General features: G+C 60.1%; 1 protein-coding gene across 1 annotated transcript in view; it reads left to right on the top strand.

The window, feature by feature from the left end:
• The window catches only part of BCAR1 (BCAR1 scaffold protein, Cas family member), a 45,081-nt gene extending 23,977 nt beyond the window's left edge, over positions 1 to 21,104 (top strand). The window contains exons 3-7 of the mRNA XM_050922363.1: positions 13,285 to 13,446; positions 14,266 to 14,379; positions 14,941 to 16,068; positions 18,415 to 18,504; positions 19,674 to 21,104. Of these exons, the coding sequence (XP_050778320.1) occupies positions 13,285 to 13,446; positions 14,266 to 14,379; positions 14,941 to 16,068; positions 18,415 to 18,504; positions 19,674 to 20,189 (2,010 nt within the window). The 3' untranslated portion in view covers positions 20,190 to 21,104. The remainder of the gene's footprint in view (positions 1 to 13,284; positions 13,447 to 14,265; positions 14,380 to 14,940; positions 16,069 to 18,414; positions 18,505 to 19,673) is intronic.
• Positions 21,105 to 24,768: the final 3,664 nt, after the last annotated feature.

The following is a 24,768-nucleotide window of genomic DNA, read 5'->3' as shown; positions in this document are numbered from 1 at the left end:
CAGCAGGGCCTGCTTGAATAGTTCGTAGTCCCCTTTCTCCTCCTTTCCCAGCTGGCAGTACAATGCCACGGCCTTGTGGTCCAGTAAGGGGGTGAGAACCCAGAGCCTGTCTGCCGGAGCTACCTGGTGCAGCTCGCAGACCGTCTCCAAGGCATCCAGGAAGTCATCCATGTCCTCCCCCTCCTTGCGCTGGGACAGGATGCACTTATCAAAGCTCCACACAGTCCTGGGTGCCCCCTCCCCACTCACCGCAGTCAGGGACCCGCTGCTCCTCAGCCTCACCAGCTCCAGTTCATGCTGACGCTGTCACTCTTCATGCTGCCTCTGTCCTTCTTTCTCCTCCAGCTTCCACTGCCTTTGTCTCTCTTCGTGCTGCCTCTGTTTCTCAGGGTCCTCCATCTCTCTCATTTTTAGCTCTCTCCCCCGTTTTAGCCGCTTCTGCTCCACGGATGCTGAGTGTTGCCGGAGGGATCCCCTGCTGGCCGGCAAGCTTCGCCGGGAGGATCCCCTGCTGGCTGGGGGGGCCATGGTGCCCTTGGTATTCGCTGGGCTCCTTTCCTCTAGGCACAGGAAGAAGAGGTCTTGGGAAGTTCTCAGCAGCCGGCTGACCACTCCCAGCGGGGACAGACATTGGTGCCTGCACTGCATCTATCAGGCTGCTTCCCTCAGAGACAGGGATCAGTTCATTCAAGTGATCTCCCTCCTCCAGCTGGGCAATCAGCTGGTCTTTGGTGAGCCTCCCTCTGTGCAGCCCCCTCTGCTTGCACAGCTCCACCAGGTCGCTCTTAAGCCGCTTGGCATACATCTTCCTGCTGGCCACTCGCAGGCCTGGGTGCTTGCTGCTCCCCACAGTTTCCAGGAAGATCCCTAGTGTGTCAGCCTTTCTTGAGGTCACCTCTTCTCTGCCAGGGTCAAGTGGCAGACTCCTCCACCCCTGGGACTGCTTGCTGCAATCCCCCGGGGGACCTTGTTACTGCAAAAGTCCTTCTCTCTGGTCACACACTCCCAGGGGTTAATTACCCCCCGAAACCATCTCTCTCTGAATCTTCAGCACACCTGGTCCCCCTCAATCCCCCTTCGTTTTACTGCTCCCCAGTCTCTTACTGCAGGAAGCACTGTCCACAGGGTGCAGTAGATCCCACCTTTGCCGCCAGTTGTCACGGAGTCCCCGGGCGATGCTCTGGAACTGCTCCCCGCAAAGCCAGGCAGGACTTTGGGGAGCCTCCTCTCCCTTGGAGCAGATTGTCTTCAGGGCAAGAATCTCACACAGCTTCACCTCCTGGGTCTCTCCTAGGAGCATTCAGCATATGCCCCTCCGTACACTTCCCACAGCGAGTCCGCCCAGGCGGGGTCCTGGGGAAGCCACCGCGTCCTGCACCCCCACTTCGCAATCAGACGTGACTCTCAGCCAGCCAGTAAAACAGAGGTTTATTTGATGACAGGAACACAGTCCAAAACAGAGCTTGTAGGTACAGAGAACCGGACCCCTTGGCTGGGTCCATTCTGAGGGGCAGTGAGCCAGACCCCAACTTCTGCACTTCACTCCTCATCCCCAGCCAGCTCCAGACTGAAAACCCCCTCCAGCCTCTTCTTTCTGGCCTTTGTCTCTTTCCCAGGTCAGGAGGCCACCTCATCTCTTTGTCTCCAACACCTTCAGTTGGCACCTTTGCAGAGGAGAGGCCCAGGCCATCAGTTGCTAGGAGACAGAGGGTCAGGCATTTAGGTGCACTGGCCCTTTCCTCTGCTAGATACTTAAAAACTGCCATGGGGACACTGAGGCACCAACACAGTATTCAGAGAAAACATTAAGAACATTCCTAGTTCGTCACAGTTACATCCATTTGAGATGGAGATATGGATGCTGCTTTAGCTGCCAGATCACCTGCACTCTGACTAGCTGTGAGTTCAATCCTTGAGGGGGCCATTTAGGGAACTGGGGTAAAAATCCATCTGGGGATTGGCCCTGCTTTGAGCAAGGGGTTGGACTAGATACCTCCTGAGGTCCCTTCCAACCCTAATATTCTTGTTTCATTGATCAGGCATCTCCTCACCGCTCCCATCCTCACTGGGGCTGGAAGGCTCAGTGTGAACATTTGTCTCTGTGTATCTCAGGAGAGCTCCTTCCTGCTTAGATAGAAAAGCCTCCTTTGCTCTCTTTCTTTTTCTGAATGCTGCCCCAGGGGGGCATTTTCCTCTTTCACTCATGACTGCTGTTCTCTGCCAGCTAGAGTGGCTCTCAACACTCAGTTGAAGGGCACAAATAAGCAGGCTGGTAGCAGGGCCTGAGTAGAGCAGATATCAGCATCTTAAGGGCCTAACTGGCTCCTACTGCTTCAGTTGACTCCTGTTCTTCTCAAGTGTGTTTCAGAGAAGCAACAGGAGACAGGAAGCTCCCTGACAAGCTGGTGTTAATTAGTCCAGGCTCTTGGGGGTGCTCGAGAGGTACAGAAGAGGCTCCTCCTCCTCTCTCTCCCTGCAGCTCCTGCTGCTTTCTGTTATTCCCTCTCACCTTTTCTGTTATTTCTCTTGTGCCCTCCTTCCTCCAGCACAGCACTCCACCATCTCTGTGCATCCAGAGCAGAAAGAATACATATGCACTAGCAGCAGCGACAATTTTCGACCCCCTGGGTCCTAGTGGTGGCCCCACCACAGTCTGGCACCTAAGGCAGCTGCCTCAGTTCGCCTCATGGTAAGGCCAGCCCTGCTTGGGGGTACATCTCCACCCCACGGGGCACTGTCCCTGGACAGACACACCGTGGTGCAGGGGCCTGGCGGTGCCCTCTGGCGGTTAGAGCTGGGGACGAGGAGTGCGGCGTGGTATGGCTGGGCTAACGGAGCACCGGGCTGTGCTGGATCCCAGCACCGGGCCATGATGGGTGCGGGGCCGTGCTCTGATGCCACCTAACTTTGTTAGACCCACTAATGAGCTGGACAGGGACATGTGTGCCCCCGCCAAGCCCCTCTGCCCGTAGCACCACCAGCACCCACCAGGGGGCACCTCCTTGCCCAGTGTTATCTAGCAGGGGTCATTTACCACAGGATGCCCAGCAGCTGGGCAGATCTCAGATGCTGCTGGCAGGGGCTGGCACACCTGGGCACAGGGGCCCTGACACAGTGTTTCCTTGGGCTGTTTTCCAGGCTCTCTTCCTGCCCAGCACCCCCTGGGGGTGCAGCCGGGGGGCTGGCTCCAGGTCTCTTTGGAAGTGGGGTGGGCAGCGTGGCAGCTCTGGGGAGAGAAATCACCGCCTGGGCATGCAGCACTCTCCCCGGCTGTAGAGCAGGGGGCCTGCTGGTCCCTTGTGGGTCTCCTGTGGCCTCTGCTGTGAGGCTGGGGGGACAGGACGGGCACTGGAAAGCTCCAGGAGGCGGAGGGTCCAGACCAAGCCGCTGGGGCAGCAGGAGGGTCTGTGTTTGGGGGTCCGCTGGTCCCGGAAGTGGGTTTGAGTCCCACCCATGCCTGTGGCACCCAGTCCATGGATGGAGCTGTAGGTGGTGAGAGGCGCTGGCTGGGCTAGGCCGATCCCTCCTGCCTGTCTCTGATGGTTGTGCCAGCCTCAGGGAAGGATTCATGGGCAACATGCTACAGAGGGAGTGAGGTGGTAAACAGGGGCCCAAGCTTGCATCTCTGCTTCCAGCAGAGGCCTGGTGAGCACTGCTGCCAGGTGCCCAGTATGCCCTTTGCTCACAAGGTCGCAGGGTGAGAGTCACGGCTCCTGAGCCCCATGGGCAGAGTGCTGGTGGCCGGATAAAGGGCCTGCCATGCCCCAGCTGGAGGTTCAGAGGGGCACAGCTCAGCGAGTCTTTTGCTCCCTGGGGAATTCAGCCCCACGGGCACTGAGTCACTTGGTACCGGGCAGGGCAGAGCCCTGTCTGTTGGGAGCTTTGTGGGAAGCCCTAAAGAGGGGCCAGGTTAATGTTGGGGTGTTACAGATCCGGAATGTCAGCCCAGATGGGGCAGGGGGGCAAGCAGGCCCTGTGGTCTGACCACAGCACTCTGGAAACCGACTGGTGCCCCAGCGCCTAGCCAAGCACAGCTGGCACCAAGCAACCCAGGTGGCCTGGGGGAGGGAAGCAGGCAGGAGAGCTCATGTGGGTCAGGGAACTAGGCGCCTCTCTGCCGTACACTGGCCGTGTTGGGGTGCAGGACAGCTCACATCTGTGCTTGGGACAAGGCCCTCAGCCAGCATCCCAGCAGTCACAAGCAACGGCTATCTTGGGGTTGCTGGCAGCCGAGGTCTGGCCTGCTGCACCCCGCCTCTGAGCCGGGTCTGCAGTGAACACCTGGCCCCAGGGGTGGGGAGCTCCGGATTCTGTTCCAGGCTCTGCTAATGACTTTAGCTGCCACCCTACCTCAGTTTCCCCACCTGTCAAGTGGAGGCAGTGACACTTGTCCTGTCATGCTCTGCAATAGGGAGTGGCTGCGCCAGCCCCCTGGTCTGGGTTTATGTGCTGGATGTAGACGCATGTCATAAAATCTCTGGCCATTTCTGTACAAGCGAGCACGCCCCAGGGTTGGGCAGGCAGGAAAAGCCCATAAGTTAGCAAGCTTTTTGCAGGGCCCCATTAATGCGAATCCCTAGCTGGGGACCTCAGAGCGCTTTCCAGTGCAGGATCAGTGTTGTCATCTGTAAGATGGAGAAACTGAGGTCCAAAGAGAGGCTGTCCTGCCGACTTGCTTGCCTGGGGGCTCTGTGCCAAGGCTACATACCCAGGGCCCCCCCAGCACCTGGCAGAGGGTGTCTCAGTGGGGTCAGCGCAGCCGTTCCTGGGGGCCCGATCCTGCACTGCTCTGGGGTCCACATGGCCAGGGGGAAGGGCTCAGCCATGGGCAGGATCAGGGCCTGGATTCCCAGCTGTGGTGGGAGCCCAGGCCATCCCCCACCTGCCCTTCCCCAGCAGCCTGACCTTGAGGCTGGCCTGACGTGGCAGCTGCCCAGACTGAGCACGTGGTGCTGCTGCTTGGCCTGTGGCCAGCTGAGCCCGCAGTCCGGAGTCTGTTAGCTTCCCGGCCTGCTCCCAGCCACTGGCCTCAGCAGGCAAGCACCAGCTGTAGCGGGAGCCGGAGGGGCCTCCTCTTCCCTCAGCTCACACCACAGTGGGGGGCACGGTGGGGAGCTGGCGTAAGGCCTGGCTGTGCTCGGTGGCTCCACTTGGCTGGACCACAGCCAGCACTGGGCAGAAAGGTGGGGGGCTATTGGAGTGAGGGGCACTGTCACCCCCCCTTGGAGATTTTCAGTCCCTGATGCCTGCCCGGGGCAGGGTGGGGGAGGGAGAGAAGACACCTCTCAGCACTGCCCAGCTCGAGGGCCTGCCCGGCCCCCAGGTATGTTGGAGCAGATTCAGGGCTGTTCCAGCTTGTGCTCTGCTTCCTGGGGTGCCCAGAATGGATAGATGGGGGGATAGAGGGCTGGGGGTGGAGGGGTTTGTACAGGGGTGTGGATGGTAAGAGAGGGATGGGGGGTGGATGCAGGGATAGTGTGATGTGTCTGGGTAGCTAGAAGTATGTGTACGGAGGGCTGCGGGTGTGCAGTGGTGGAGGGGAAGAGAAGAGTATTTATGGGGCTGGAGGGGGTGTGGCAGTGGAGGGGGACAGAGGGGTGTTGTACAGGGGGTTGGAGGGGTGCGGTGGCAGAGGGGGCCCATGGGGTGTTTACAGGGGGTGGATGGGAACAGAAAGGTGTGTATGGGAGGCTAGAGGGGATGCAATGGCAGAAGGGGATAGAGGGGTGACGGTGCTGGAGGGGGTGCGGAGGGGTGTGTATGGGGGGCTGAAGGGAGTACGACAGCAGAAGGGGATAGAGGAGTGACAGGCCTGGAGGGGGTGCGGCGGGTTGTGTATAGGGGCTGGAGGGGTACGGCGGCAGAGAGGGATAGAGGGGTATGTATAGGGCTGAAGGGGGTGTGGGGCTGGAGGGGGACAGAGGGGTGTGTACGGGGGAGAGGGACAGAGGATTGTGGGGGGGCCGGAGGGGGTGCGGCAACGGAGAGGGACAGGGGGGTGCTGGAAGGGGACAGAGGTGTGTACGGGGGGCTGGAGGGGGTGCAGAGGGGGACAAAGGGGTGTGTATGGGGGCTGGAGGGGGTGCAGAGGGGGACAGAGGGCTGTGTACAGGACTGGAGGGGTGCGGTGGCAGAGGGGGACAGAGGGGTGTGTGCGGGGCCTGGAGGGGATGCAGCAGTGGAGGGGGACAGAGGGGTGTGTGCGGGGCCTGGAGGGGATGCAGCAGTGGAGGGGGACAAAGGGGTGTGTACAGGGGCTTCAGGGGGTGCGGTGGCAGAGGGGGAGAGAGGTGTGTGTACGGGGGCTGTAGGGGGCAGAGGGGGACAGGTGTGTACAGGGCTGGGGGGTGCGGAGGGGGGCAGAGGGGGACAGGTGTGTACAGGGCTGGGGGGTGCGGAGGGGGGCAGAGGAGTGTGTACAGGGCTCGAGGGGTGTGGGGCTGCAGAGGAACGGAGGGGTGTGTATGGAGGCTGGAGAGGGTGTGGCGGCGGAAGGGGAAAGGGGTGCATACAGGGGTCTGGAGGGGGTGTGGTGCCGGAGGGGGACAAAGATGTGTATGGGGGCTTCAGGGCTGTGTATAGGGCTGGAGGAGTGCAGTGGCAGAGGGGGACAGAGGAGTGTGTGCGGGGGCTGGAGGGGGTGCGGCGGCGGAGGGGGACAGGGGTGTGCATGGGGGCTGGAGGGCTGGGGTGGCAGAGGGGGGCAGAGGGGTGTGTACAGGGGTTTCAGGGGGTGTGGTGGTAGAGGTGGACAGAGGATTGTGTACGGGGGCTGGAGGGAGCAGACGGGGATAGGTGTGTACAGGGCTGGAGGAGTGCAGAGGGGAACAGAGGGGTGTGTTCGGGGGGTGGAGGAGGACAGAGGGTTGTGTTCAGGGGCTGGAGGGGGCGGAGGGGGACGGGTGTGTACAGGGATGGAGGAGTGCAGAGGGGGACAGAGGGGTGTGTATGGGGGCTGGAGGGGTGGGGTGGCAGAGGGGGACAGAGGTGTGTACGGGGGCTTCAGGGAGTGTGGTGGCGGAGGGGGACAGAGGGTTGTGTACAGGTGCTGGAGGGGGCAGAGGGGGACGGGTGTGTACGGGGGCTTCAGGGGGCGGAGGGGGACAGAGGGGTGTGTTCAGGGGCTGGAGGGGTGTGTACAGGGCTGGAGGGGGGGCAGCAGCGGAGGGGAAAGGGGGGTGTCTGTGGGGCTGGAGGGGGACAGAGGGTGTGTACAGGTGCTGGGGGGGACAGAGGGGTGTGTATGGGGGCTGGAGGGGTGTGGTAGCGGAGGGGGACAGAGGGCTGTGTTCAGGGGCTGGAGGGGTGTGTACAGGGCTGGAGGGGGGGCAGCAGCGGAGGGGAAAGGGGGATGTCTGTGGGGCTGGAGGGGGACAGAGGGTGTGTACAGGTGCTGGAGGGGGCAGAGGGGGACAGAGGGGTGTGTACGGGGGCTTCAGGGGGCGTGGTGGCGGAGGGGGACAGAGGGGTGTGTTCAGGGGCTGAAGGGGTGTGTAAAAGGCTGGAGGGGGGGCAGCAGCGGAGGGGAACAGGGGGGTGTCTGTGGGGCTGGAGGGGGACAGAGGGTGTGTACAGTGTGCTAGAGCATGAGCCAACCAGAGAGTCTGAGTAGCTTCTCATGCCACCCTGAAAGCAGCCGGGATCCGAGGCCCCTGCCTCCAGCGGGCCTGGCAGCTGGGATGTGGGACTGTTCTGTGGGCGCTGCCCCGAGGCTGACCCCATTGTTCTGGTGTTCATCCCCTCCCTGTACAGCCCTGGGCTGGGCAGGCTGCAGGACACGCCCTTTTCATAGGCGTGATGTGCTGCTGCCAAACCCTGCTCCAGGTGTCACCTTGGGGGTGTGAGGGGGGGGGGCAGAACTGGAACCCTGAGCTCCGAAAGGCCGAGCCCCTCTGTCAGAGTCCCCAGGCAACGTTCTGGAACTGCTCCCCACAAAGCCAGTCCGGACTTTGGGGAGCCTCCTCTCCCTTGGAGCAGACTTGTTCAGGGCAAGAAGCTCACACGGCTTCACCTTCCTGGGTCTCTCCTTGGAGCATTCAGCATCCGCTGCCCCTCTGTGCGCTTCCCACAGCAAATCCGCCCAGGTGGGGTCCTGGGGAAGCCAGAGGGTCCTGCAACCCCACTTCGCAGTCAGATGTGACTCTTAGCCATCCAGTAAAACAGAGGTTTATTAGGTGACAGGACACGGTCTAAAACAGAGCTTGTAGGTACAGAGAATGGGATCCCTCAGCCGCGTCCATTCTGGGGCCCAGCGACCCCCACATCTGTCCTCACTTCCTGTCCCCAGCCAGCTCCAAACTGCCACACCCTCCAGCCTCTCCTTTCTGGCCTTTGTCTCTTTCCCAGGCCCAGAGGTTACCTGATCTTTGTTCACCTTTAGCTATTCCCTTGCAGGAGGAAGGGCCCTGACCATTTGTTGCCAGGACAGAGTGTCAGCCATTTATACACACTGGAGACTCAAGAAATGCATAGGGGAACCTGGCACCCACACAGTATTCAGAGGAAACATTAACAGTCCCACTTCATCACACCCTCCCCTGGAGTGAAGGGACCCCCACCCCTGCCCCACAGGGCAGCCCACACATGGTAGCACCACCCAGGCTGGCCTGGGGCTCTCTGCTGGTGCTGTGGGATTCAGTACGCAGGGCAGGGCCGTGTAATGCTGTAGGGCAATGCCCTAGAGAAGCAAAACCCATCAGTCCCTCGGTGCCAGGGCAGCTAATCAGAGCAGCCCGGCTGGGCCTTTACAGGGGCCAGGGAGCAAAACCACAGGCTGACAACTGGCCTGGCTGCGGGTGCCCTCCGCGTCTCTGCCCCCAGGGGTTTGTCTTGCAGGGGAAGCAGCTGTGGGGGATGGGGGAAATTTGCCAGTACAATCTGGGACCAGAGGCTGCTGCTCCCAGATCTGTTAAGCCTTGAATTTCTGGGGTCAGCTCTCACCTGAGTGCATATATTACATCTGCTGGTTGGGATCGAGGGGCAGATGCGGCTGGGAAGCCTTGGCTAGGATGGCAGCAGGCTACGGGTCAGGATTGAGGGGCATCGGCAGAGCTGAGATAGTGGGGGGCTGTGGGTGGGACCTTGCCTAGATACCTGCCCCTCCCCCCCATGCAAGGTATGTGCACAGACATGCATGCCCCATGAACCCCCCAGCCCCCCACCGCTCAGGGGAACCCCAGCTAACTCCTGCCCACAGGGGCTGCTGTGAGCCCCAGGCGCTAACAGATCCCTTAGGCTCCCCCCAGCGGATGGGAGAGTCAAGGGAAAGCAGAGTGGAGTCTGCTAGGTCTGTGACCCCCAGGGGAGGGGCCCCAGCCAGCCAGCTCTGGCGTCCTCTCTTTGCCATTCAGTGTGTTTACAATGCTACACACTCTCTCTGCTATGAGACAGCTAGTGGCACCCCCCCCCCATGTACCCAGGGCTGTGCTGGCCCCGGACACCCATCTCACTGGCTGTGCTGGTGCACCCATAAGCCACACGCAGACAGATGGCTGCCCGCTGACGTGCCCAAACCCTGAAGCAGGCAGGCACGTGCAGACAGACACACGTATGCACAGGCAGGCACACACGTGCAGATGCTTGCACACACCCAGACACACAGACAGATGGCCGCGGACATGCCCACGCCCAGAAGCAGCCAGGCACACATGCAGACGCGCATAGCAGGGCACACGGCAGGTGACCTGGAACGCTTGCTGCTACAGAGATGCTGACCCCAGGACCAAAGGCTCAAGGGCAGGGGCACAATGGGCATAACCCTCCTCCCCCCAGCCTGGGGCATACTTCCCTGGGGTTTGCCAGGGAGCCAGCGTGGCCCATGCTTCCCAGAGCAGGTGCACCAAGGCAGCAGCTACTGTGCCAGGTGGCAGTGTGCGCTGATCGTCCGTGGCAGAGCTCCCTGGGATGGGGGCAGCTCGGGGACAGAGGCTGGTTCTGGTGCCAGGCTAACAGCCCCTGCCAGGATGGCCCTGGCAGCACTCTTGGCACAGGCACCAGGGAGGAGACATGACCCATCTCTGGGTGTGGCTCAGGGAGAGTCCTGGCTCCACCTGGCACTCCAGCTGTGCACGCTGGGAGCAGGGCAGTTCTGCTGCCCTGGTAAGGCCATGAAGGCGAAGGGCAATGGGGATAAAATACAGCCCAGTTTTACAGCAGGTCGATCGCCAGTGAGGTATCAGACAGACCCAGGGGGGCTGTTAGTCACACAGGAGGAGTTGGGGATGAATTGGGGAACCGAACGTGGGTAAGGAGCGAATATCCCTAATGACCAGGGCAGGCTCTGAGTCGCTACAGAGAATTCTTGCCCAACTGTCTGGGTCTTGCCCACATGCTCAGGGTCTGACTGATCACTGTGTTTGGATGGGGAAGGAATTTTCCCCTGGGTCAGGTTGACCGAGACTGGGCAGGGTCACTTGCTGGGTTGAGTAAATGGTGGATTCTCTGTAACTTGATGTCTTTAAATCAAGTCAGTCAGAGGTCAAGGGTCTGTTACAGGAGTGAGCAGGTGAGGTGCATGTCAGACTAGATGGCCCTTCTGGCTTTAAAATTGGTGAGACGCAAAGCGTGCTGTCAGTGCTGGGATTGCACCAGGCACTCTTCCACCTGCAAGCGGGCCCAGGGGTGCTGTAGGGCTTGCTCCCCACAGCCCAGGCCCTAGAAACAGGGCTGCAATCCCTCAGCCCAAACTGGCTATGGCCAGCATGCAGCAATGCAGGGCAAGGGGTGCAGGCAGCTCCAGGCCTGGTGCCCCAGGCACGAGGAGCCACTCCAGGGCATTGCCTGCCCAGCATGGGGTCAAGCACGCAGCTGTGCAAACACTGACCCATTGCTATTCCAGCCCCAGGCCAAGCTCTGCTGCTGCCCCTCTACCCACAGGTTAATGTTCTTGTCACTTGGGCCCTGCGGTGCCCAACTCCCATGGGTGGGCTATAGGGGAGTGGGAGGGCCAGGCCAGCTTTACGCCCTGCGTGGCTGGTAGAATGCTGGCAGCACCTGCCTCGGTGTGTGCAGGGGACGGCAGCCTTGGCTGGTCCTTTGCCTTTCAGCCACTGCCCTCTTGCCAGCTGCTCCTGCCTGGGGCTTGGCTGCGCCCACTGTTCCGCACTCCCTGTGGCAGGGGAGCACCTAGTTCTCTTCAGTGGAGTTCTCCTCACAGCCCCTGGCAGGGCTAGTGCTCCCATTCAGCAGTAGGGGAAACTGAGGCACATCTCCAGGGGCATCAGGGCATGTCTATGGTCAATTTAGGGTTTGAACCTGCATCTGCCAAGTCCCAGTTTTCAGCCTAATCACTGGGCTCTCCTTCCTTCTCCGGCAGCCCTCTCCTCACAAGCTGGGCTGGGCCTGGGCATGTCAGCTACGTGCTCTCAAATGCATAGCCCCATCTCCCTTCCCCCACACAGCCCCATTTTTCCCCTCACACACACACCCCTCCTCCCACATGCAGCCCCCTTCTCTTCCTTCTGCCCACCCAGAGAGGCTCCCCAAGGAGCTGACTCCCATCTTCCATACATTGTCCCATTCCATGGGGAATGTCGCAGCCCCACCCTAGCTCCAGCTGGCTCTGATCAGCAGCTCAATGATCAGACCCCACTGGCATGTAAATGTGGACGATGTGCGGACCCCCCCCCCCATAGAGCCAGCTGGCCCAAGCTGTGTGGCATAGCTGGGTTCACCCAGAACCCCCTCCCCAAATGCCTTCATCCAGGCCCTGGGCTGGTGCATTCCTTGCCATGCCGCTGGGGACATGAGCCTGTGTGTGCCCAGCCATGGAGAGTGACACCGACGGTGTAAGGGAGTGGACTAAGCCCTGTGGCACCTCCTGCTGGTCATCCATGGGAATTAGCTTTTCCAGTGTCCTGGAGCACCCCCTGCAGGCTGGTGATCCACCTTACTGCTGGCCCCCAAGCCCCTCCCAGGACACCAGTGCCCCTTGCTCTGGGTTGCTGCCTCCCTGGCAGTATCCCCACACTCTTGAGTCTCCCCTCCCCACTCACTAACCGCACCTTACCTCAGTCATAGGTTACTGCCAATCACCATCTAGCCCCAGCCACTCATCACAGGCAAGGGTGGGTTGGACCTGATGCCTCTCTCTATAGCTAGGCTGCCCCAGTACTGGTCTTAGGCCCTCAGCTAGGCCCACAGCCTGGGGGTTTCCTAGGCCAGTGCTCCCCAGCTCCTCTAGCCTTCCCCCAGCCCTGCTCCACTCCTGGTATCTTGCTTAGCTCCCTGCAGCCAGGCCCTTCTCTCTACAAGCAGAAGGAGAGTGCCCTGAGCTTCTGCCTGCCTTGGCCTTCTTATAAGGCCCCCTTAGTCTGTTTGGGGCATGGCCCCAGCTGCAGCCACTTCCCCCAGTCAGCTGGGTTTTCACTCTCTTCCCCAGCCCCAGCTCTCTGCAGGGCTTTTCCAACCCCTTCCGGGCTAGAGCGGGTGTTTGTCCCGCTACAGACGGGCATGGAGCCCTTTGCTCTCACACCCTTCCCTCCTCCCACCGGCTCAGGGGGCTGGGGTGGATAGCGGGAGAAGCTGGACTGGCTCTGCCTTGGGCTGATAGTGAGTCCCACCCATGGCCTCCAGGGAGGCTGGGCTTGCGGCCATGCCCCTTGGGCCGCCTGGGTTCCTGGCTTCAGCATGGTCTCTCTGTGTCACCCAGGCCATGCCCCGTGGTCTTTCTGAGCCTCAGTCCCCCCAAAACAGGGCAGTGCTCCTCCCTTCGCCAGCCTGGCACATGAGGTCTTGGGAAGGGGCTCTCCCACCAGCCCTGGGCTGCCAACTGGGGCCCTGGCCACTCATGTGAGGCCAGTGATGCCCGCTGCTACTTGCCATGTGCCCAACTGCACTGGAGGAGTGCTGCCCCCCAGCCCCAGCTCCCACCCGCTGTCGGCCTGGCCAGGAAGCTCAGCTGCAGGCTCTGACAGTGCTGCGAGCAGGAGCAGGGCGGGGAGGGGAGGGGAAGAGGTTCAGGAGGCAGAGCTGGCTGCAGAACACCAGTGTGAACAGGCAACAGCTGGCGCTCAGGGGGAGGTGCCCATCTGTCTGTAGCTGGGATGGAGCACTTACTCTGGGCACTGTCTCCCCGTTCAGTGTCTAAGCAGGAGCTGCTGAGACTCCCAACAATTTCTCTTCTCTGCTCCCCACAACTGCCACCCACTCATACCGGGGGAGACTCTGCTCCCCCCCAGGCCGTGGTGCCTGTGCCAGGTGGCAGCACTCTGCTCCCCCCCGGGCCGTGCGGCACCTGTATCGCATGGCAGCGCCCTGCCCACCTACCCCTGTGCTCTCTTCCAGGTGGTGGTTCCCACCCGCGTGGGGCAGGTCTACATCTACGACTCACCCAAAGGCGAGCAGGATGAGTACGACATTCCACGGCACCTCCTCGCCTCTGGGCCCCAGGAGATCTACGACGTGCCCCCCGTCCGCGGTGTGCTTGCCAGCCAGTACAGCCAGGAGGTGAGGCCCTGCGCCAGCAGGTGGGCGGGCTGAGAGGCCTGGCATGACCAGCTAGCTGCTCTTCCCCCTCCCTCATAGGTGCTGTCCTGACCACCTGGGCCTGGGGGCAGAGCTTCTTCAGGGGTTCTCTGGATCTTGTTGCCTTGCTTGTCCAGCAGCGGGTGATGTTCAGGACAGGGGCTCTCTTCTCCCGGCTTTGGTCTGAGGGACAGTCTCCAGTGCAAGAACAAGGGATGCCCAATGATGCTGAAAAGAGGGCAGATTCCAGTATGATTAGCCTGTGGAACTCCCTACCACATGAAATATCCAGGGGAGGGAAGGAGGGATAGGTCAGTGGTTTGAGCATTGACCTGCTAAACCCAGGGTTGTGAGTTCAGCCCTTGAGGGGGCCATTTAGGGATTTGGGGCAGAAATCTATCTGGGGATTGGTCCTGCTTTGAGCAGGGGGTTGGACTAGATGACCTCCTGAGGTCCCTTCCAGCCCTGAGATTCTATGATCTAGACTGTAGCAAGCAGCAAGCTTCAAAGAGATTTGTGGTTAGTGCTAGCAAAGGCAGAAGGGATACTAACCAGTTAGCATCAACTGGAGGCTATCTGTAGGATGAGAGTGATGTGGGGGACAGATGACCCCCCCACACCCCATCTCTCTATTGTAGGGTTCATGCACCTTCCATCCTGGCCACTGTCAGCTGGGCTCAGGGTGGTGGGGCTGAGCCATCCAGCCGTCCCAGTGTCCCTATGGATCGATATGGCTACGGGCAAAGTGCCTTGGCATCCGCTAGCCGCAGGAACCAATGCCATTGCTCACTGTGCTCGCAGGTCTACGACACGCCCCCAATGGCAGTGAAGGGCCCCACCAGCCGGGAGCCCGGCCAGGAGATCTACGACGTGCCGCCCAGCGTGGAGAAGGCCCTGCACCAGGCTCCTCAAACTGTGAGTGGTGCCAGCGGGGGGCCTTGGGAATTCCTTTGCCTGCCCCAGGACTGGGATCCAAGCCTGTGCTCCCTGGCATGCCCCAGCACTAAGCCTTGCCCGGTTCTGCAGCACAGTGGCACCATGCCAGCCCCCATGGCAAGGTGCAGCACAGGATTTCCTCCAGCCGAGCTCCCAGGTGGGGTCAGCGCAGCATTGGCAAGCTCAGACAGTGCCACAGGCAAGCAGGGGCGGGCGCCTGGGGTTGCTAGAACAAGGGGCTCAGCAGGGACTGGAGGGCAGGTCCCAGCCCCCAAGAAGCTCCAAGCGGGCCCCACAACCATCAGAGCAGCTTCAAAGCCACCAGACTTTGAAAAATAATGAATATTGGGCAGTTTTCTGACCCCTCGGGGCTCTCCCACAGTGTCTGCTCTGACATGAAGAAGGGGCGCGGGCGGTAGGTAGGGGCGTGGGCAGGGCTAGGCACAGGTGGCAGGAAGGGGTGCAGGCAGGGCCAGGCATTGTATGCAGGAAGAGGCACGGGCAGGGCTGGGCACTCACAGCAGCTGTCCCTCCATGCAGGTGTATGATGTACCCCCATCCGTGAGCAAGGATGTCCCGGACGGCCCCTCCCGAGAGGAAACCTATGATGTGCCCCCCGCCTTTGCCAAGTCAAAGGCACTGGACCTGTCCCGGCACCCAGTGGAGCTGACCCTGCCCGAGGACGTGTACGATGTGCCACCGGCGGCAGGGAAGGGCGCCCCCGAAGCCCCCTTCCCACAGGAGATCTATGACGTGCTGCCCAGCCTGCGGAAGCCGGCGGGGCCTGCGCAGGATGTGTACGATGTACCCCGGGAGCTGCACGCTGGCAGCCTGGACAGCGAGGGCGAGTACATCTATGACGTGCCGCCACAGGTGGACCGGGAGGCCAGGGCAGGTGATGCCAAGCGCCTCTCAGCCTCCAGCACGGGCAGCACCCGCAGCAACATCTCCAGCTCCTCGCTGGATGTGGGGCCAGGCAAGGATGCACCCAAGGAGCTAGGCCTGGACCTGGACGCGGCCATGGAGCTGTTGGCCCGGCTGCAGCACCACATCAGCGGTTCCGTCTCCTACCTCATGTCCTTCATCAGCACTGGCTGGCGCAGCCCAGAGCAGCTGGAGCTCCACGCGCCCAGCCTCCGAGCGGCGGCCGAGGGCATCAAGGGGGCACTGCGGGACCTGCTGGAGTTCGCCCGCGGGGCCGTGGGAAATGCGGCCCAGGCCTCTGACCGTGCCCTGCATGCTAAGCTCAGCAAGCAGCTGCAGAAGATGGAGGACGTGTACCAGGCCCTGCTGCGGCACAGCCAGGCGCTGGATGGCTGTGGCTGGGCCCCCGGTGCCCTGGCAGCCGGCAAGCCAGGCGGCACCGACGACCTGGACCGCCTGGTGATGTACTCACGGGGCATCCCTGATGACACCAAGCAGCTGGCGTCCTTCCTGCACGGCAACGCCTCCCTGCTCTTCAGACGGGATAAGCCGCCGTCGGACGGCCCGGACTCCAGTCTGCTCCTTGCCAGCCACCCCCCGCCAGCGCCCGCTGACAAGGCCAGCAGCATCCAGTCCCGGCCTCTGCCCTCTCCACCCAAGTTCCTGGCGCAGGACTCGCCCGACGGGCCGTACGAGAACAGCGAGAGCGGCTGGATGGAAGACTACGACTACGTGCACCTGCAGGTGGGCAGCGGGGAAGGAGAGAGGAGATGGAGGGGGCACTCCTGGGTAGAGCAGGGGGTAGTGTGGGGGCTGGGCTTGCCCCCCAACTGAGACGGGCCTCCCCCATTCACCCCTCGCCCTCACATGAGGCCTCTCTCTTCCTCCTGCTTCTCCCTCCAGCATTGCCCCCACTGGCCCCTGCCCCAGGCACAGAGCTGGTGCCCCTGGACAGGGTGTGTTGAAATGTGCCTGGGCTTCACGCGCTCGATGCCCCTGCATCCAGCCCCAGCAGGGAAGCAATGGGTCCAGCTGGGACTGACTCCTGGGCAGGCCATGGGGGTAGGGACTGGTGCCTGCTGCTTGCCACCCACCCAGCACCTTTGCTTCCTTCCCTGGCACACTGCCCGGGCCAGGGGGTTCCCACTTGCCAAGCCAGGTGTGGGGCAGCAGGGTGCCAGGGGTGAGCCTGGGATGGGCAGGTTTCCTAAGGCCAGGATGCTGCACACCGTGATGGAGGTAAGGTTCCTTGCCCCTTTTTGACAGCCCAGAGGCCCATGCTTGTGGGGCTCCCTCCCACTATTTGGGGGGCTGAAGGGGTCCTTCAGTCTTCTGCATCCTTGGGGAACCTCTCCATGTGCCCCATAACCAGCCCCGGGCACCTCCCAGATGCCCATGCACTGGCTGCACTTCCTCTGCAATGGCTGCTTCCAGGGAGCAAGCCCGGAGGACTGTGTGGACGCAGCCTCTGCCTGGCGCTAGCCAAGCCGCTTCTAGTGCCAGTTACGTGGGGGGTGAACCTGCCTCCCTCCCGCCTGGCCGGGTCCCCTGCTGGGCATCTCCCCTTGGTCAGGCCATGGGGCTGGGCACCCAGCCAGCCTGTGCGGTTTGACGAGCTCAACTTGTGGCATCTGGGACCCATCTCAGCCAGCCTAGGCAGGATTCCACCCATCCGGCCACTGCCACCAGCATGCAGCGCCACCGCCTGGCCTCCTGCAGTACTGCACCCAGCCTGCAGCACTAAAGCCAGCTGGGTATGTACTGGGAGGGCTGGGTGTGCTGGTCCCAACTAAGGGGTGGGGCACTGCATGCTGGAGCTACAGTGGGGCAGCTGCCTCTCGGGTTCCTCACAGCGGGTGGCTGCAATCCGCCCCCTCTTGGGAGCCCTCATGGCAGGCAGGCTGGGAATGTTTCAGGGGACAAGGCAAAGCTGCCACGTTTATTATGATGATAATTTGATCTATAACCACTAGCTAATACCTAATACTTATACACACGCAACCACGCACATCAAATGTTCTGAAACTGCTGGATAGTTACCTGTCCTAAACGTAGCTTGAGTTCATGGCTTGATTTTGCAGCTTGGGATCGTCGCTCGTGGTGGCTAACTGGCCAGGAAAGCCAGGCATGAGGAAGGGCTGGGTCTCTGTCGGGCGCGCACTGATGCCCTCCCATGTTGGCAGCAGAACGTTACCCAAAGTTTTCCATCTCACCCACCTTTTTTATAGGCTTTTAGTCTGAATCCAGAGTCTATAGGACTTGCTGTGTCACGCTGCCTCTGGAGTTGGTGTGATTGATCACCCGTCAATTGCAGACCTGACTTTCAGCCTCCGACCTGGCTTTGATCTTTTTTTTTCTTTTTTTTTTTTTTCTTTTTTTAGGGTGGACTTACTTTGTTAGGGCTCTTGTCTGCATTTTCAGCAGTTGGTGACTGGTGACGGGCTGGGCTGGAGGTTGATTCCATCATCCATTCATACCTCATTCACACATCTAAACTAAACTAATAAGATTACATTAGGGTTTTGCAAAATGAAGGTTGCACCTGGCTTTTACAAAATGGAGTGAGCATTTTAAAATGGAGCTTGAGTTACAATATGGCCAAGTATGATGAATGGCAAACCATGAGCAGAAGTTACAATGTTGAAAGAGCAGGTTTCAGTGACTTAAGCAGCAATTGGATTGAAAGTGAAACTTACAAGGGCAGCTGGCTGAACAGCTATGGCTCTAAACAAGCATCTTCATTGTCAGTTAGCCAGTTATTGGGGTAACGGGTTTATGAATGAATGTTGTTTCATTCAAAAAACGTTAGTTATGAACAATTTCACAACCCCCCCAGGGGTGAGTGGCTGGCAGCTGGCGAGCCAGCCCCTGCCCGTTCTGGAGGAGAGGGGCTAAGAGCTGTCTCCCAGGGCGAGGGCTCCCCAGGCTGGGAGGGGGTGACAGTGCTAGGCCAGACCCATTTATCGCTGTGCTCCGCGCCGGAGAGAGAGCATCCCGGATCTCTGCCCTGGTGTGGAATCCCCCAGTGGGCTGTGATGAAGGGACCTCCCCCCATGGCCATGACTCACCCTCTGGCCTCCCGTCTTCCAGGGCAAGGAGGAGTTTGAGAAAACCCAGAAGGAGCTGCTGGAAAGAGGCAACATCATGCGGCAGGGCAAGGGGCAGCTGGAGCAGCAGCAGGTACTGGGGCCCAGCACTCGGGTGGGGGGCTCCCACCCCCACAGCACTCTGACAGGAGCCTAGGGAGCACAGGCAGGGGCTTAGCTAGTGGTAGGGGGAGTCTGGGAAGCATCCTCTGCTGTCGAAGGCTCTCCCCAAGCAGGGCCCAGCTGTGTGCCCAGGCCCCTCCTGTCCTGACATGCACGGCGCAGCCTCCGTGTCAGGCAGAACCGCTCACTCGTGAATCCGCCCCAGCTCGCTCTGTCTCCCGAAGGAGATCCTCTGGCTTTGGGGGAGTCCTCCTGAAGGCAAGAGGGGCCTGAGGCTGCCCAGTTCCAGGGGCTGGGTAATACAATAGTAAACAGTAACGGGATCCGGCCCTGGGGAGCTGAGGGATGCTGTCGAGCCAAGTCCAGAGTCCAGTGCACACGGCAGTTCCCCGCTCCGCTCCCTTGACTTGCTGGAATTAATGCTGTGGACAATGCGTGAGGCAGATCAGACTCTGGCTCCCTCGCCCGTGGCCAGACCAGGCCAGGCCTGCAGGGCCCCCAGGGACAGACTCTGGCTCCCTCCCCAGTGGTCAGGCCAGGCCTCGCAGGGCCCCCAGGGACAGACTCCGGCTCCCTTCCCTGTGGCCTGGCCAGGCCCCGCAGGGCCCCCAGGGACAGACTCCGGCTCCCTTCCCTGTGGCCTGGCCAGGCCCCGCAGGGCCCCCAGGGACAGACTCTGGCTCCCTCCCCGTGGCCTGGCCAGGCCCCGCAGGGCCCCCAGGGACAGACTCTGGCTCCCTCCCCATGGCCACACTTTCAACTGAGCCTCACTGCTCCCCTTTCCCTCAATGCCTAGGGCTGGGGCTCTGAACACGCTTGCAGTGGGATGTCTGTCTGTCTGCCCCAGTCTGCAAGCAGAGCCAGGCCTGGGCATGCTGACCCCACTGCCATCAGCCAGGATGGACCTGGGGCCTTTAGCACTAACAGATTTTCAAGAATCAAGGGAGTCGGTGCCTAATCTCCTTGGGCAGCATTGACAGTGCCAGGCTGTGGCACAGGCACGGTATTGACTCCTCTGGCTGAGTCAGTAGCTGTTGCGGGAGCTAGCCAGCCATGGGAGGGTGAGGGCAGGGGCCCTTTGTTGTGCTTGGCTAGGCCTGGCCACGCCCTGCCCCTAACGTGCTGTCCGTCTCCCCCCAGCTGAAGCAGTTTGAGCGGCTGGAGCAGGAGGTCACACGCCCCATCGACAACGACCTCTCCAGCTGGACGCCGCCGCAGCACTACGCCCAGGTGCGGGGCAGCAGCGCCCTGTGCCCCTCCGACCGCCAGCTGCTCCTCTTCTACCTGGAGCAATGTGAGGCCAACCTCACCACGCTCACCAACGCCGTGGACGCCTTCTTTACCGCCGTGGGCACCAACCAGCCACCCAAGATCTTCGTGGCCCACAGCAAGTTCGTCATCCTCAGCGCCCACAAGCTGGTGTTCATCGGCGACACCCTGTCACGCCAGGCCCGGGCGCAGGACGTGCGCCACAAGGTCACCCACTACAGCAACCTGCTGTGTGACATGCTCAAGGAGATCGTGGTGACCACCAAGGCTGCAGCCCTCCATTACCCATCCCCCTCCGCTGCCAAGGACATGGTGGAGCGGGTCAAAGACCTGGCCAGCAGCACACAGCAGTTCAGGATGGTGCTGGGGCAGCTGGCGGCCATGTGACGGCCTCGCCAGCACACACCGCTCTGGGAACTACTTGGAGAGATCAGTCTACTATTAACGACTGCCTCTGTGGACGCGCAGCAGAGCACGAGACGAGTGTAAATGGGCTTGTAAATATTTAAAGAGACTCCCATGGGGGGGTAGAGGCGGGGCACAAAACAAGCATCAACGCTGGGCTCCTGTTCGCTCCTCCCCTTTTCCCCCCAAGAACGAGGTAGTTTTTAGGCCACGCTGGCGATTCTTTAAGGGTGCTTTGAGGTGAAAGGCTGGAGAGCCAGGACAGAGGCTGTGGCCTCGGAAAGAAAAGGGGGCTCCAGGCCCCCCATAACGAAGCCACAGAGGCAAATTGTTGTCGGTGATGGATTCAGAGTGCTTTAGGCCAATGGGCGATATTTAAAAAAAGAACTAGAATTTGAATCAGAGCAATGCAATTATAGTGGGCGGGAGCAATCAAAGGGAAATCCAGTAGTGCCAGCCAACAGTTAGGGGCAAGTGTGATTTCCATTGACTTTAGGGCCTGATCTAATTAACGAGCTCTCTCGCTGCTAATTGACAGCCGTTTAATTGTGCAGAACGAATCAATCCAGTGGTATCTGGGTGGAGACGAAAAGGAAACTGACAGAGTCCAATGGGGGAAAGTACAGTCAGACTGTAAGCTGGAGGAGTGTCTGTGTGTCCATTGTCTGGCCTGACAGACAGCCCCCGGAGCCGGCAGGACGGACACAGGGAGGTGTGCCTCACCGTGGCATGTCACGGTTGGGTTTTGCTAAGATCAGCTGTAGCAGAAATGCGAAACGAAATTGGTGCCTTGAAATGTGCGGGTTCCCAGAGCTCTGAAGTACCTCACGGCCTGTATGGATACTCGTTGCTATGGAGCCTGCTGGCATGGCAGCATAAAGGTTTGCCTAGAACCCCTCTGCCTTGTGGTTGTGTTTTAGGGGGTTAGGGGGGGCTGGTGTGTGAGCATTGCCTGGAATGCAGAGGAGATGGGATCCCACATTCCCATGGCAGATGGAGATGTGAGAACTCATCTTCTCCTAGTGGGAGCTCCTAAGGCATGGGCTGGAGTCACAAAGCCCCCAGCTGTCTGGCTGATAAGGCCGTTATCTCAGTGCCTTCTGTGGTCCCTCGGTGCTCACCAGCTAAGCAGTGTGGGGCTGGGTCACTATGAATGGGTCCCTGAGGGATTGCCCATCCTGTGAAGTCCGTACCAAGCCCGTACCCCAGCCAGCAGGTGCTATACTGCTGGGTCAGCTCTCATGAAATGCAGCACAGAGGATCTGACTAAGGGGCCACTGAAGCTCCTGTTTCACCCAATAAGAGATGGGTGCATTCCACTCGCCTCTAGGTTCAGCCCACTGAGGTGTGGCTGTTAAGCAGCTGCCAGGTTCCACCCCAGAGGTGGCTGCATGTTACTAGCAGGAAAGCAGGTTGCTGCATAGAGCTTGCCAGGGGTTTTGTGGCCCTATGGGGGTGAAATTGTTGTTCTCCATCCCTAACTCCTGTGCCCACAGAACTCGGCTTGGGCATCTCATTGAGGTTTGCTCAGCTCCCAGCACTCTCCTCAGCTGGGTTCTTTCCTGCCCATGGTTAATCAGGATGTAGGCCCTGATCCCCTTAGCCCACACAGTGTCACTCTGGCCTACAGGCGCTCTGTGGACACAGGATTGGCATGCTGCTGCTGCCTGATGGGGAACTGAGTGCAGCCTGCTTGTTCATGGCCCTCAGCTGAGGAAAATGAGGGTGAGCAGGAAACTCAGCGGGAAAGACCAGGGCACCCTGGGTAAAGATTTGGGGGTCGTGGTGCATAATCCACTGAAATGAGCTCCCCATGCAGTGCTGGGGCCAAAAGGGCTCATGCAGAAATGGTGGAATCTCGAGCAGGAGAAGAGAGGTTCTTTGATCTCTGCATGTGGCCTTGGTGCGACCGCTGCTGGAATTCTGGGTCCAGTTTGTGTGCACAGTTCAAGAAGGATGTTGATAAATTGGAGAGGGTCAGAGAAGAGCCACGAGAATGAATAAAGGATCAGAAAACCTGCCTGGTAGTAACAGACCCTAGGACCTCAGTCTGCTTATCTTAACAAAGAGAAGGTTCAGGGGGACTTGACCCAGTCATGTGGGGAACAAATATTTAACAATGGGCTCTTCAGTCTAGCAGACAAAGGTCTCACACAAGCCAATGGCTGGAAGTTGACACTAGACAATTTGAGACTGGAAATAAGGTATCAGTTTTTAATGATGAGAATCATTATTTACCAAGGGTCCTGGGGAGTTCTCCGTCATCCACCATTTTGAAATGGAGATTTGCTGCTTTTCTAAGATACCTGCGGCAGGCGTGAAAGTAGGAAGGGCTCTGGCCTGGGCTGTGCAGGGAGTCAGACTGGATGATCACACTGGTCCATTCTGGCCTTGGCTTTAGGGCTCAGTGACGTCTAAGCCCCATGGGGACAGTCAGGGGCGCTTTACTAATGACGGCCCAGGATTTTGCCCCATGTAGAGCAACGTGTGAGCCTACCTCAAGTGGCCATTTTTGTGAGGTCACTTTCAATAAACCGTGCAGCCTAGTGTATTGTGCACATGCCTGTGACACAGCAGAGCCGGGCTTCATTCCCACCTCTGCCCCTGGCCGGCAGGATGCCTGTGAGCAAGTCACTTCCCCAGTCTCTGCCTCAGTGTCCCCAGCTGTGAAATGGGGAGGATGTACGGTGCTGAGAGCTCCGCTGCCGGTAGGCACTGTGGAAGAGCTGGGCCTCATTACTAAAGGGACACAGACAATTGAACAATAGGGGTTTTGTAGGACCACCACTGTCGTGTTGCACAGTGGGGCCTTGATCCTGACTGGGTCTCCGGCCACTAATCCCATACAAATCCCTACAACTAACAGTCTTTGGGGCTAGACAGCCCCACTCCCTTCCCCAGTAGCCTGGCCGGTCCCGCTCAGTTTATAGACAGTGCAAGCACCAAGGAGGCAGCAGAGTCGACTGTCTGTGTTGGCCCACCAGGGTCTTACGGAGGCAGGGGCAGGGCTGTTTGCAACATCCCCCCCCAAAATTACATGAAAATGAAACAAACTTTTATTTTTGTTGTTTATTTTTTGGGGCCAATTGTCAAAACGCTGAATTTCCTGGAAACGTTTGCCCACCTGGCCGCCCAGCACAGCACCGGAGTTGGAATGGCAGGAGAAAGGTCCTTTCCTTCTCAGGAAACCCCACCCATGCTCCCAAAACAGCCGTTTTTCCATCCCAAACCAGTAGTGCTGGGAAGCTGGGGCCCAGTGGTGCAGGCTGCTAGGGAACCGCCCCGGGCAGGGAGTTGAATAATAGGTCTGGGAGTGCAACATGGGGTGGTGTTACTGGGACAAGCAGGTAGGCTCAGCAGACCAGAGGTGGAGAAGGGGCAGTGGAGGAGGTAGAGACAGTGACTCCAGGGTGACCAGAAGCTGGATTGATTATACATGGTGCAGCACTGGGGAAGGGAGGAAACAAGTGGCCAGCCAAGGACTTGCATTTCTAGAGGGCTGTCCCTCCCAGAGCACCGGTCGCTAGACATGGATTGTTCATCCAGCACTGAATTGCAGCCACCTCGAGTGTGGAGTGTGCTGGCTGGGTAACAGCAGACAGGAACGCTAAGTGCCGGTCCAGACAAGGACAGAGCACGGTTTTCTTCAGAGGGCTCCAGGCTGCTTGCAGAGCTGGGCAAACCACACAACTTCCACTATGCTAGTGCCCTAAGAGCTAGGGGAACCTCTCTAAGTGGCTGGGCAAGCTGGGTCAGCGCCACAATCCTGAGCAAGATGCCCACAAGCTGCCACTCCCATGCACAAGCTGTGAGGGCTGCACTTTGGCATGCAGACCCAGTCCCATCTAGGCCACCTGCTAGCACCAGCTCTGAGTTCAGCCCCTGCACAGGGCTCTTGGAGACGCACCGTCGCACCCGAGTGCAGCGTGGCTGTGTGCCCTTCCAGTGGCTGCACCAGGTAAGTGTGTCATGAGGCTGCAACTGTAGCCATGGAGCTGGCTTTACTCAGCGATGGCTTCTCTGGGCACCATTAGGTGCAGTGGCTGGGGGCGTTGAACAGCCTCCACAGCCAGGTGTGACTCACCCGCTACTGGCCCTGCCAGGTACACAGCTGAGGCGTCTGCTTCCCCCAAACTGACCAGCTGGTTTCAGCTCCGGCAGTGGAGGCTGGCACTGGGAGCTCGCTAGGGTGGTGCCCAAACGCGGCCCAGCCAGCAAGCATGGCACTGGCAATGCGTGGCCTAGGCCTGAAAAGGCAGGATTGTGCCGCTGTGATCATGAGGGCACATGGGAGCCGTGACACAGCCAATGTCCCGACCCAGTGACCCGGGCTCTGCGCCATGCACCCACGCCAGGGCTAGCTAGCGGGTCGGGCTGAGCCGTGCAGACCTTGAAGCCAGCATGGGCGCACCCTGACCCTCAGTTATCCCACACACACTGCCAGGATGGGGAGGGGCCCTTCCCTCATGGATCAGCTTCCCCAGCTCCATGCCAGTGGCCACAGCCTGGCTGGCCACCTGGCCGTGGGCACAAAGCTCAGTTGAGGGGCAGGGAACCTAAA

Source organism: Gopherus flavomarginatus, chromosome 14 (genome assembly GCF_025201925.1).
Source record: "Gopherus flavomarginatus isolate rGopFla2 chromosome 14, rGopFla2.mat.asm, whole genome shotgun sequence".
NCBI classification, from domain to species: Eukaryota; Metazoa; Chordata; order Testudines; family Testudinidae; genus Gopherus; species Gopherus flavomarginatus.
The sequence above is the reverse complement of the archived record's forward strand: the minus strand, read 5'-3'. Positions and strand labels throughout refer to the sequence as shown.